The 15,000-nt window shown below is 42.5% G+C and overlaps 1 protein-coding gene across 2 annotated transcripts in view; it reads left to right on the plus strand.

The window, feature by feature from the left end:
• LOC115189734 (thyrotropin-releasing hormone-degrading ectoenzyme) overlaps window positions 1–15,000 on the plus strand; it is a 350,721-nt gene that overhangs the window by 46,107 nt on the left and 289,614 nt on the right. For both annotated transcript variants that reach the window (XM_029748274.1, XM_029748275.1), the window contains exon 3: window positions 3,723–3,849. In XM_029748274.1, coding sequence (XP_029604134.1) covers window positions 3,723–3,849 — 127 coding nt within the window. The remainder of the gene's footprint in view (window positions 1–3,722; window positions 3,850–15,000) is intronic.

Raw genomic sequence — 15,000 nt, forward strand, 5'->3', positions numbered from 1 at the left:
CTGTGGGTGGTGTGATGGTTATAATCACTCAGCCCTGTGGGTGGTATGATGGTTACTACTGTACTCTATAATACATGTTATAATCACTCAGCCCTGTGGGTGGTATGATGGTTACTACTGTACTCTATAATACATGTTATAATCACTCAGCCCTGTGGGTGGTATGATGGTTACTACTGTACTCTATAATACATGTTATAATCACTCAGCCCTGTGGGTGGTGTGATGGTTATAATCACTCAGCCCTGTGGGTGGTGTGATGGCTACTACTGTACTCTATAATACATGTTATAATCACTCAGCCCTGTGGGTGGTATGATGGTTACTACTGTACTCTATAATACATGTTATAATCACTCAACCCTGTGGGTGGTGTGATGGTTATAATTACTCAGCCCTGTGGGTGGTGTGATGGTTACTACTGTACTCTATAATACATGTTATAATCACTCAGCCCTGTGGGTGGTGTGATGGTTATAATCACTCAGCCCTGTGGGTGGTATGATGGTTACTACTGTACTCTATGATACATGTTATAATCACTCAGCCCTGTGGGTGGTATGATGGTTACTACTGTACTCTATAATACATGTTATAATCACTCAGCCCTGTGGGTGGTGTGATGGTTACTACTGTACTCTATAATACATGTTATAATCACTCAGCCCTGTGGGTGGTGTGATGGTTACTACTGTACTCTATAATACATGTTATAATCACTCAGCCCTGTGGGTGGTGTGATGGTTATAATCACTCAGCCCTGTGGGTGGTGTGATGGTTATAATTACTCAGCCCTGTAGGTGGTGTGATGGTTACTACTGTACTCTATAATACATGTTATAATCACTCAGCCCTGTGGGTGGTGTGATGGTTATAATCACTCAGCCCTGTGGGTGGTGTGATGGTTATAATCACTCAGCCCTGTGGGTGGTATGATGGTTACTACTGTACTCTATAATACATGTTATAATCACTCAGCCCTGTGGGTGGTGTGATGGTTATAATCACTCAGCCCTGTGGGTGGTATGATGGTTACTACTGTACTCTATAATACATGTTATAATCACTCAGCCCTGTGGGTGGTATGATGGTTACTACTGTACTCTATAATACATGTTATAATCACTCAGCCCTGTGGGTGGTGTGATGGTTATAATCACTCAGCCCTGTGGGTGGTATGATGGTTATAATCACTCAGCCCTGTGGGTGGTATGATGGTTACTACTGTACTCTATAATACATGTTATAATCACTCAGCCCTGTGGGTGGTATGATGGTTACTACTGTACTCTATAATACATGTTATAATCACTCAGCCCTGTGGGTGGTGTGATGGTTATAATCACTCAGCCCTGTGGGTGGTGTGATGGTTACTACTGTACTCTATAATACATGTTATAATCACTCAGCCCAGTTAGTGGTGTGATGGTTACTACTGTACTCTATGATACATGTTATAATCACTCAGCCCTGTGGGTGGTGTGATGGTTATAATCACTCAGCCCTGTGGGTGGTGTGATGGTTACTACTGTACTCTATAATACATGTTATAATCACTCAGCCCTGTGGGTGGTATGATGGTTACTACTGTACTCTATAATACATGTTATAATCACTCAGCCCTGTGGGTGGTATGATGGTTACTACTGTACTCTATAATACATGTTATAATCACTCAGCCCAGTGGGTGGTATGATGGTTACTACTGTACTCTATAATACATGTTATAATCACTCAGCCCTGTGGGTGGTATGATGGTTACTACTGTACTCTATAATACATGTTATAATCACTCAGCCCTGTGGGTGGTGTGATGGTTATAATCACTCAGCCCTGTGGGTGGTGTGATGGTTACTACTGTACTCTATGATACATGCGCCTGTTTACTGCAGTGACAGGAATTGATGGATTGTCCTCTTGTTTACCATACAAGAGAAACACCACATTACTCAGTGTGTGTTCATCACAGTCAGGCTGTTTTCCCCTCTAGCACTGTGACTCTCTGTCTCACTATAGTGTAGACTGGTAAGACCATCCATTCAGTGTGTGTATGCGGTGTGTGTGTGTGTGTGTGTGGTGGTGGTGGGGGGGGTATGTGTGTATGTGTGTGTTTGCATGCGTGTGCTCGTGTGGATGGATGTCCACATCAACGGCACCATGCATCAGCCTGTTCCTCGCCGGCGACGCTGAGAGTAGCGATCACTCTTACCACAGGAAATACATGTCAAACAAAATGACACCTCGCTGTTCTCTACCCTCCCTCGCTCTCTGTCGACATACACATGCAGGAACAAAATATAGTTCTATGGTTCTATGTTGATGATGATGCTAACATTAACATCAACATAGAACCATAGAACTATATTTTGTTCCTGCATGTGTATGTCGACATAACTACTTAGAGCCTCCATGATATCATCATCATAGAACTACTTAGAGCCTCCATGACATCATCATCATAGAACTACGTAGAGCCTCCATGACATCATCATCATAGAACTACTTAGAACCTCCATGATATCATCATCATAGAACTACTTAGAGCCTCCATGACATCATCATCATAGAACTACTTAGAGCCTCCAAAACATTAGCATCATCATATAACTACTTAGAGCCTCCATGACATCATCATCATAGAACTATGTAGAGCCTCCATGACATTAGCATCATCATAGAACTACTTAGAGCCTCCATGACATTAGCATCATCATAGAACTACTTAGAGCCTCCATGACATCATCATCAACATAGAACTACTTAGAGCCTCCATGACATCATCATCATATAACTACTTAGAGCCTCCATGACATCATCAACATAGAACTACTTAGAGCCTCCATTACAGTACATCAACATCATAGAACTACTTAGAGCCTCCATGACATCATCATCAACATAGAACTACTTAGAGCCTCCATTACAGTACATCAACATCATAGAACTAATTAGAGCCTCCATGACATCAACATCAACATAGAACTACTTAGAGCCTCCATTAGAGTACATCAACATCATAGAACTACTTAGAGCCTCCATGGGGATTCGAACAAGCGACGTTTCGGTTACTGTCCCAACCTGCCACCCACATGACCATGGCTCCTACAGGCCTATTGAAGAGTCTAGATGAACATGTTACCTGAAAGGCTTGTTCAAAACACTTACAGTACAAACACACAAACACACTCACGCACACACGCACACACGCTCGGACGCACTCACAAACACACTCACGCACACACGCTCGGACGCACTCACAAACACACACACAAACACACACACTCACGCATGCACACACACACACACACACACACACACACACACACACACACACACACACACACACACACACACACACACACACAGACACTAATGCCGTAGCATTCAATTGCCGCGGGCTCCAGAGACAACCACAGCAGCTTCAAATCAGCTGAGTGGCAGCAGACATTTAACAGAATTCCCTGTGAGGCTGCATGAGGACTAACAAACTAATGAAACAATGTGGACCAAAGGGAACGTGTGTGTGTGTGTGTGTGTGTGTGTGTGTGTGTGTGTGTGTGTGTGTGTAGACAGCAGTAGAACGACAGAACTGAACCAGTGCTTTATTTCCCACATCCTCTCATTCTTTTTTCCTTCCTTCCTTCCTTCCTTCCTTCCTTCCTTCCTTCCTTCCTTCCTTCCTTCCTCCCTCCTTCTCTCCCTCCCTTCCTTCCTTTCTCCAGATCCGGCTGTATGCCAGGCCCAACGCCATCCAGAGCGGAGCGGGTGACTACGCTCTCCACATCACAAAGAGACTCCTCCAGTTCTATGAGGATTACTTCAAAGTCAAATACTCCCTGCCCAAATTAGGTAAGACACGTGGGACCCGGGGCTAACCTAACTCTGTACTGTTCTGTTCTGTACTGCGTGGTTGGAATACTGCTTCTCACCAAGGTGCACACACACACACACACACACACACACACACACACACACACACACACACACATACAGCAAGGCTTGTTGTCGATAGTGAGAGGATTTCCTGAACAGGGGAATCCTTGGTGTGGAAGGCTATTCTGTATTGCTATGGCTACGTTACTCTGTGCAGAATGGTAGCCCTTTTAAAGACAGTTCATTCTATGGCTACGTTACCCTCTGCAGAATGGTATCCCTTTTAAAGACAGTTTATTCTATGGCTACGTTACCCTGTGCAGAATGGTAGCCCTTTTAAAGACAGTTCATTCTTTGGCTACGTTACCCTGTGCAGAATGGTATCCCTTTTAAAGACAGTTTATTCTATGGCTACGTTACCCTGTGCAGAATGGTAGCCCTTTTAAAGACAGTTCATTCTATGGCTACGTTACCCTGTGCAGAATGGTAGCCCTTTTAAAGACAGTTCATTCTATGGCTACGTTACCCTGTGCAGAATGGTAGCCCTTTTAAAGACAGTTTATTCTATGGCTACGTTACCCTGTGCAGAATGGTAGCCCTTTTAAAGACAGTTTATTCTATGGCTACGTTACCCTGTGCAGAATGGTAGCCCTTTTAAAGACAGTTTATTCTATGGCTACGTTACCCTGTGCAGAATGGTAGCCCTTTTAAAGACAGTTAATTCTATGGCTACGTTACCCTGTGCAGAATGGTAGCCCTTTTAAAGACAGTTCATTCTATGGCTACGTTACCCTGTGCAGAATGGTAGCCCTTTTAAAGACAGTTTATTCTATGGCTACGTTACCCTGTGCAGAATGGTAGCCCTTTTAAAGACAGTTTATTCTATGGCTACGTTACCCTGTGCAGAATGGTATCCCTTTTAAAGACAGTTTATTCTATGGCTACGTTACCCTCTGCAGAATGGTATCCCTTTTAAAGACAGTTTATTCTATGGCTACGTTACCCTCTGCAGAATGGTATCCCTTTTAAAGACAGTTTATTCTATGGCTACGTTACCCTGTGCAGAATGGTAGCCCTTTTAAAGACTCCACTCTGTGATTGTCAGAATTCAGTAGTTTAATGTTCATTCTAGGGCTGTTAGATTGTTGGAATCATCGGTTGTGATTTCTCTGTAGTTGATGTGTGTATGGCGGTTTGTGTGTGTGCGTGTAGGTCTATTTGTGTGTATGTAAGTGTGTGTGTGTGTCTCTCTGTGTGTGTGTGTGTGTGTGTGTGTGTGTGTGTGTGTGTGTGTGTGTGTGTGTGTGTGTGTGTGTGTGTGTGTGTGTGTGTGTGTGTGTGTGTGTGTCTCTGTGTGTGTGTGTGTGTGTGTGTGTGTGTGTGTGTGTGTGTGTGTGTGTGCAGCCTGACATCAGAAGTCTACTCTGTCGGTGTCTCTCTCCATTGGGTTTCTGTCAGTTTGGCGTGTTCATTTAAATATACCCATCAATCTTCCCCAACAGACTCCTTCTCTCCCTCTCTCCCTTTCTCCTTGTCTCCCTCCCTCATTGACACTCTCCCGCTCTCTCTCTCCGTCTCAATCCCTCCCTCCTGTCTTCCTCCCTCCTTTCCTCTCTCCATCTCTCTCCCTCCCTATCAATCCCTCCCATCTCCCACTCTCCCTCCCTCCCTCCTTTCCTCTCTCCCTCTTCTCCCTCCCTTTCAATCCCTCCCTCCCGTCTCCCACTCTCCCTCCCTCCTTTCCTCTCTCCCGCTCTCTCCCTCCCTCTCAATCCCTCCCTCCCGTCTCCCACTCTCCCTCCCTCCTTTCCTCTCCCGCTCTCTCCCTCTCAATCCCTCCCTCCCGCCAGCTCTCTCCCCACTTGTGTGTGCTCTTAAATGCCCTCCCTCCCTCGCTGCCTCCCTCCCTCGCTGCCTCCCTCCCTCCCGGCGGCGCTAGGCTCCATCTGCTAGCTGTGGCAGCATGGCGTTGTGCGGAATGGCAAGGCAAGGCTCCACGGGGCTCACTGGAGAACTAACCCAACTCCTTCAGGGCCTCAGAATGTAGTGTACTTTAACACACAGGCATCAGTCTCTGTCTGTCTATAGCATATATTAGGAGACAGAGCTCCTGGTGGTTCCTTTGTTATTGTTGTTGTTGTTGTTGTACGGTTATGGAAAAGGAGCATGGGTAAAGTATTTATCAGGGTGTCATAGCTGCATTTTAAGTATCCATCTTGTCTCTCTGTGGCTGCTGAGATGAGCTTTACAAAAATGGTTGTTGTCACACGTTCATCTCATAAGGACCAATTTGAATTGCTATTTCCTTTTCTGAAATGTGCTCCCCACTGATTGCTAACATGTATTTTGTTTGCCTCTTCTCCCTACTAATACAGTTTCATAAGTAGGAATGTGATATAGAGCTGATTGCATATGGTTTCATGTAGTCACCTTCAGAAGTGTTTGAGGAGTTTGACTGTATTGACTTGGTTGGCAAAATAAATGTTTTATAGGAGCAAGTAAGGGTCTGTCTGTCTGTCTGTCTGTCTGTCTGTCTGTCTGTCTGTCTGTCTGTCTGTCTGTCTGTCTGTCTGTCTGTCTGTCTGTCTGTCTGTCTGTCTGTCTGGTGACCTCATCTATTGTTCTTCTCTAAGTAAACAACCTAGCCTATTAGAGAATCTGGAGGTGTGGCTTGTTGGAGGCGTGGCCTTGGTCTTTGGCCACCCATGGAATACATTGTCATGTCAGTCCATGTGTTATGTTGTAGTCTGTTAGTGAAGCCAAAGCCTGTACACTGTCACTTCTACTGTGTTAATGAGACTAACATACACTCACTGGCCAGTTTATTAGGTACACCACCCTGTTCATGAAAATGGATTGCTCCTATAGAAAGTGAGTCATTTGGCTGTGGCTTGCTATATACAGCAGGCAGACAGGCATTGCGACATTCAGTTACTGTTTGATTGGATGTTAGAATGGGTAACATCCAAGACTATAAGCGTTGTATGATCGTCGGTGTCAGGTGCCCTGGATCTGCTGTCTCATTAACGGCTGCTCTCCTCTTCACACACGACAGTGTCTAGGGTTTACAGAGAATGGTGCGACCAATAAAAAACATCCAATCAGCAGCAATACTGTGGGTGAAAACAGCTTGTTGATGAGACGTTGAATGAGAATGGAAAGAATGGTGCAAGCTAACAGGTGGGCCACAAACAGACAAATAACGGCTCAGAACAACAGTGGTGCAGAATGTCATCTCGAAAGCGCACAACACGTCAATCCTTGTCACAGATTGGCTATTGCAGCAGACGACCACTCTGGGTTCCACTCCTATCAGATAAAAACAAGAAGCAGCAGCTCTTGCGGGGAATGTTTTCCTGGCACACGTTAGGTCCCTTGATACCAGTTGAGCAACGATTGAACATTACTGCTGACCAAACCCAACAGAGCCTCTTTGGGATGAGATGGAACGGGGCTGTTGGCAGCATGAACGTACCGCCGTCCAATCAGCAGCAACTTCCTGATGCCATCACGTCAGCATGGACCAACATCCCTGTGGTACGTTTCTGACACCTTGTAGAATCCATGCCCCAAAAAATGTACGGTGTTCTGGAGGCAAAGTGTGTGGGGGGGTCCGACCCGGTTGTAGATGGGTGTACCTAATAAACTGTCCTCTGAGTGTAAGTGCATGTGGTACCAAAGAGCCTACTGGAGTTCCATTGTTACGACAGTCCCCATTTTGTTACATTGGTGTCAGAAGTGGGATGGTGTCCGGGGGGCCATCAGAGAGGTGTGTCGACGTGAGGGACTTGCAATAGAGAAGTGTAGGGACAGGCTCTCCCGAAGGAACGGGGTAATGGAGCAACCTTAACCCAACACCTAGCCACCTTAACCCAACACCTAGCAACCTTAACCCAACACCTAGTCACCTTAACCCAACACCTAGCCACCTTAACCCAACACCTAGTCACCTTAACCCAACACTGAGCCACCTTAACACAACACCTAGTCACCTCAACCCAACACCTAGCCACCTTAACCCAACACCTAGTCACCTCAACCCAACACCTAGTCACCTCAACCCAACACCTAGCCACCTTAACCCAACACCTAGTCACCTCAACACTTAGTCACCTCAACCCAACACCCAACACCTAGCCACCTCAACCCAACACCTAGTCACCTCAACACCTAGTCACCTTAACCCAACACCTTGTCACCTTAACCCAACACCTAGTCACCTTAACCCAACACCTAGTCACCTCAACCCAACACCTAGTCACCTCAACCCAACCCAACACCTAGTCACCTTAACCCAACACCTTGTCACCTTAACCCAACACCTAGCCACCTTAACCCAACACCTAGTCACCTTAACACAACACCTAGTCACCTCAACCCAACACCTAGTCACCTCAACCCAACCCAACACCTAGCCACCTTAACCCAACACCTAGTCACCTCAACCCAACACCTAGTCACCTCAACCCAACACCTAGTCACCTCAACCCAACACCTAGTCACCTCAACCCAACACCTAGTCACCTTAACCAACACCTAGTCACCTTAACCCAACACCTAGTCACCTCATCACAACAACCTAGTCACCTTAACCCAACACCTAGTCACCTCAACCCAAAACCTAGTCACCTCAACCCAACACCTAGTCACCTCAACCCAACACCTAGTCACCTTAACCCAACACCTAGTCACCTCATCACAACAACCTCATCAAGAGGTTCAGACCTCTTGACGTAACGGTAAGGTGCTGGCTTGGCTGTCGATGGACCGGGGTCTGAGTCATGGTCGGGGCGACCCCCCCCCCCCCCCCCCCCCCCCCCCCGAATTTGCTACGCTATATTAGGTCTCGTTGGACGAGGGAGAAAATGTCATGACATTGGAAGTTAGATTACTCTGTGTCTCTTCTCTGACAATTCAGGATTGCTTCGTCTGAAATTTCACCCTATTCCCCATCTAGTGCACTATTTAGGGAATAGGTTGTCATTTCAGACATAACTCTGCTCAAAACTAGTGCACTACGTAGGGATCTGAGCGCCCTGTCAGATTTGCCTCATCACGTCATGGTTCCGGTGTGAAGTGAGGCCTCGGTGAAGACATGTCCTAGATATAATGTGTGTTGTGGTTATATAAAGGCACCATCTGGGTGCTGTGTAGAGACAGCAGTTGGAGGCCCCCAGGACCTAACAGCTAGGGCCATGCAGCACTGATTCATTCTGCCTGCCTACTGACACTCTGTTGAATGCAACCACATAGGATGAAATCACATGGAAAGATGGCCTGCCTGTAGCGTATAGCACCGTAGCACGCTAACACGCTAGCACCCTAACACACTAGCATGCTAACACGCTAACACGCTAGCACTCGTACAACACAGCATCTTGAAAACTTCAGAGGAACACGAGGATGATTCTGTTCTTTTTTCTAACTGATTGGGATTGTAGACTGTTCACATAGACCAATCGATCTGTTTTGTAGCCTTTTAAACAATAACGATTATCTTTGAATATAATTTCATTTCCGACGCTCCTACAGAAGCAGGCCTCATTATGTGAAAGGCTTTTAAAGTGGATTTCCTTTATAAACGATAAGAGAAAGACTTTAATAATAGAGGGACAGATATTTCCATTGAAAGGGCATTGTGTCATTGTGAACTAATAATGACAGATAGTTCCATTGAAAGGGCATTGTGTCATTGTGAACTAATAATGACAGATAGTTCCATTGAAAGGGCATTGTGTCATTGTGAACTAATAATGACAGATAGTTCCATTGAAAGGGCATTGTGTAGTTGTGAACTAATAATGACAGATAGTTCCATTGAAAGGGCATTGTGTCATTGTGAACTAATAATGACAGATAGTTCCATTGAAAGGGCATTGTGTCATTGTGAACTAATAATGACAGATAGTTCCATTGAAAGTACATTGTGTCATTGTGAACTAATAATGACAGATAGTTCCATTGAAAGGGCATTGTGTCATTGTGAACTAATAATGACAGATAGTTCCATTGAAAGGGCATTGTGTAGTTGTGAACTAATAATGACAGATAGTTCCATTGAAAGGGCATTGTGTCATTGTGAACTAATAATGACAGATAGTTCCATTGAAAGGGCATTGTGTCATTGTGAACTAATAATGACAGATAGTTCCATTGAAAGTACATTGTGCCATTGTGAACTAATAATGACAGATAGTTCCATTGAAAGGGCATTGTGTCATTGTGAACTAATAATGACAGATAGTTCCATTGAAAGGGCATTGTGTCATTGTGAACTAATAATGACAGATAGTTCCATTGAAAGGGCATTGTGTCATTGTGAACTAATAATGACAGATAGTTCCATTGAAAGGGCATTGTGTCATTGTGAACTAATAATGACAGATAGTTCCATTGAAAGGGCATTGTGTAGTTGTGAACTAATAATGACAGATAGTTCCATTGAAAGGGCGTTGTGTAGTTGTGAACTAATAATGACAGATAGTTCCATTGAAAGGGCATTGTGTCATTGTGAACTAATAATGACAGATAGTTCCATTGAAAGGGCATTGTGTCATTGTGAACTAATAATGACAGATAGTTCCATTGAAAGGGCATTGTGTAGTTGTGAACTAATAATGACAGATAGTTCCATTGAAAGGGCGTTGTGTAGTTGTGAACTAATAATGACAGATAGTTCCATTGAAAGGGCGTTGTGTAGTTGTGAACTAATAATGACAGATAGTTCCATTGAAAGGGCGTTGTGTAGTTGTGAACTAATAATGACAGATAGTTCCATTGAAAGGGCATTGTGTCATTGTGAACTAATAATGACAGATAGTTCCATTGAAAGGGCATTGTGTCATTGTGAACTAATAATGACAGATAGTTCCATTGAAAGGGCATTGTGTAGTTGTGAACTAATAATGACAGATAGTTCCATTGAAAGGGCATTGTGTCATTGTGAACTAATAATGACAGATAGTTCCATTGAAAGGGCATTGTGTAGTTGTGAACTAATAATGACAGATAGTTCCATTGAAAGGGCATTGTGTCATTGTGAACTAATAATGACAGATAGTTCCATTGAAAGGGCGTTGTGTAGTTGTGAACTAATAATGACAGATAGTTCCATTGAAAGGGCGTTGTGTAGTTGTGAACTAATAATGACAGATAGTTCCATTGAAAGGGCGTTGTGTAGTTGTGAACTAATAATGACAGATAGTTCCATTGAAAGGGCATTGTGTCATTGTGAACTAATAATGACAGATAGTTCCATTGAAAGGGCGTTGTGTAGTTGTGAACTAATAATGACAGATAGTTCCATTGAAAGGGCATTGTGTCATTGTGAACTAATAATGACAGATAGTTCCATTGAAAGGGCATTGTGTCATTGTGAACTAATAATGACAGATAGTTCCATTGAAAGGGCATTGTGTCATTGTGAACTAATAATGACAGATAGTTCCATTGAAAGGGCATTGTGTAGTTGTGAACTAATAATGACAGATAGTTCCATTGAAAGGGCGTTGTGTAGTTGTGAACTAATAATGACAGATAGTTCCATTGAAAGGGCATTGTGTCATTGTGAACTAATAATGACAGATAGTTCCATTGAAAGGGCATTGTGTCATTGTGAACTAATAATGACAGATAGTTCCATTGAAAGTACATTGTGTCATTGTGAACTAATAATGACAGATAGTTCCATTGAAAGGGCATTGTGTCATTGTGAACTAATAATGACAGATAGTTCCATTGAAAGGGCATTGTGTAGTTGTGAACTAATAATGACAGATAGTTCCATTGAAAGGGCATTGTGTCATTGTGAACTAATAATGACAGATAGTTCCATTGAAAGGGCATTGTGTCATTGTGAACTAATAATGACAGATAGTTCCATTGAAAGTACATTGTGCCATTGTGAACTAATAATGACAGATAGTTCCATTGAAAGGGCATTGTGTCATTGTGAACTAATAATGACAGATAGTTCCATTGAAAGGGCATTGTGTCATTGTGAACTAATAATGACAGATAGTTCCATTGAAAGGGCATTGTGTCATTGTGAACTAATAATGACAGATAGTTCCATTGAAAGGGCATTGTGTCATTGTGAACTAATAATGACAGATAGTTCCATTGAAAGGGCATTGTGTAGTTGTGAACTAATAATGACAGATAGTTCCATTGAAAGGGCATTGTGTAGTTGTGAACTAATAATGACAGATAGTTCCATTGAAAGGGCATTGTGTCATTGTGAACTAATAATGACAGATAGTTCCATTGAAAGGGCATTGTGTCATTGTGAACTAATAATGACAGATAGTTCCATTGAAAGGGCATTGTGTAGTTGTGAACTAATAATGACAGATAGTTCCATTGAAAGGGCGTTGTGTAGTTGTGAACTAATAATGACAGATAGTTCCATTGAAAGGGCGTTGTGTAGTTGTGAACTAATAATGACAGATAGTTCCATTGAAAGGGCGTTGTGTAGTTGTGAACTAATAATGACAGATAGTTCCATTGAAAGGGCATTGTGTCATTGTGAACTAATAATGACAGATAGTTCCATTGAAAGGGCATTGTGTCATTGTGAACTAATAATGACAGATAGTTCCATTGAAAGGGCATTGTGTAGTTGTGAACTAATAATGACAGATAGTTCCATTGAAAGAGCATTGTGTCATTGTGAACTAATAATGACAGATAGTTCCATTGAAAGGGCATTGTGTAGTTGTGAACTAATAATGACAGATAGTTCCATTGAAAGGGCGTTGTGTCATTGTGAACTAATAATGACAGATAGTTCCATTGAAAGGGCGTTGTGTAGTTGTGAACTAATAATGACAGATAGTTCCATTGAAAGGGCGTTGTGTAGTTGTGAACTAATAATGACAGATAGTTCCATTGAAAGGGCGTTGTGTAGTTGTGAACTAATAATGACAGATAGTTCCATTGAAAGGGCATTGTGTCATTGTGAACTAATAATGACAGATAGTTCCATTGAAAGGGCGTTGTGTAGTTGTGAACTAATAATGACAGATAGTTCCATTGAAAGGGCATTGTGTCATTGTGAACTAATAATGACAGATAGTTCCATTGAAAGGGCATTGTGTCATTGTGAACTAATAATGACAGATAGTTCCATTGAAAGGGCATTGTGTCATTGTGAACTAATAATGACAGATAGTTCCATTGAAAGGGCATTGTGTAGTTGTGAACTAATAATGACAGATAGTTCCATTGAAAGGGCGTTGTGTAGTTGTGAACTAATAATGACAGATAGTTCCATTGAAAGGGCATTGTGTAGTTGTGAACTAATAATGACAGATAGTTCCATTGAAAGGGCGTTGTGTAGTTGTGAACTAATAATGACAGATAGTTCCATTGAAAGGGCATTGTGTAGTTGTGAACTAATAATGACAGATAGTTCCATTGAAAGGGCGTTGTGTAGTTGTGAACTAATAATGACAGATAGTTCCATTGAAAGGGCATTGTGTAGTTGTGAACTAATAATGACAGATAGTTCCATTGAAAGGGCATTGTGTAGTTGTGAACTAATAATGACAGATAGTTCCATTGAAAGGGCGTTGTGTTATTGTGAACTAATAATGACAGATAGTTCCATTGAAAGGGCATTGTGTCATTGTGAACTAATAATGACAAATAGTTCCATTGAAAGGGCACTATTAGACCCCCCAATGCGTCCCACTCCTTTTTACATTGTTCTAATCAGCACAACACTTTTCTAAAGGAAGATACTTCCTATAATGGTAAAGGAAGATACTTCCTATTATGGTAAAGGAAGATACTTCCTATAATGGTAAAGGAAGATACTTCCTATAATGGTAAAGGAAGATACTTCCTATAATGGTAAAGGAAGATAGTTCCTACAATGGTAAAGGAAGATAGTTCCTACAATGCTCTGTAAATAGTTTCCCTTCTCCATTTTCTTTTGTCGTGTCTTTGGCTATGCCGGATTAAGTGATATGACATGCTAACTTATAAAATGATTTCTCTGTAATTAATATTACCTGATTAAGCTAATCATGTAAATGTAATTAACTAGAAAGTCGGGGCACCACGGAAGAACGTTTATAGAGCTGTTATCTTCCGAATAAACTCTTAAAATACTTAGTAATATTTACATCGATAGCAGTCAATATTAACCCTTATCTTATTTTCAGTCTCATAATGAAAGTTGTAAATTCTTGGCTATCTTCACGAACCCTGGCTAACAAGTTGAATCAGCAATACAAAATTGGGTTTAATTATTTATTTACTAAATACCTAAACTAATCACACAGAATTACAAATGATGTCATACAGAAAACGTCCCGGTGGACGGAACATGGTTACACAAAGGAAAGGGGGTTGGGCTTGAATGAAAGAGCGGGAAGATTTAGGAACAGAGAAACAGCAGCTAGGCTATCGTAAATACATTATCTTATGCATTCTAAATTACCGCCCATTTGGAAAAGGAAAATGCAATAAATATTTACTCTGAGCTGCGCTTCGGTAGATTGGTCGTAGATGCTGGCCGGGTTGGCCAACAGATCTTCCTGTAAACTCTTAAGAATGTCTCTGGTGGTAAATTGGATACGTGGTGGTATCTTCGTCCGTCTGTTAGACTGGATCCGTCGTCCGTCCTTTCCTAGCCCCCGTCTACAGCGGCCGCTGCTAACTCAACGGCTAGGAAGTATCACTTCTGTAGTGAATAAGCTCAAAGTTCATACCATTCGCCATCAAAGCTCACGCCGAGGTTGGCTTACTTGACATGTGTGTCCTTCTAACGTAGAGGCTGCAGACCTCACGTACTGGAACAACCTGGTTATCTTTTCGTCAAAGGCTTATATAGTGGAGAGGGGGGAAGGATGTGTTTCATCGTTTATAACCCCGCCTCTTCACAGGGGTGGGCCACTGATCAAGCAGGGCACTTTCCTTATGAAAACCCAAATCTCTCATTTGGAAGCTAAAATTACATTTAATCTCCTAACAAACAATTTCAATATCAAACATTTAAATTGCATAACAATTCCATGTGACTCTGATAACTAGAGGGTGTATACTTTCTCAGGTACAGTTTATGTCGTCCTGTCATCAGTCATAATGTCCCAGATAACAACGAACTGACCTCCATACTCA

The sequence above is a fragment of the Salmo trutta genome, unplaced genomic scaffold (assembly GCF_901001165.1).
Source record: "Salmo trutta unplaced genomic scaffold, fSalTru1.1, whole genome shotgun sequence".
NCBI lineage: Eukaryota > Metazoa > Chordata > Actinopteri > Salmoniformes > Salmonidae > Salmo > Salmo trutta.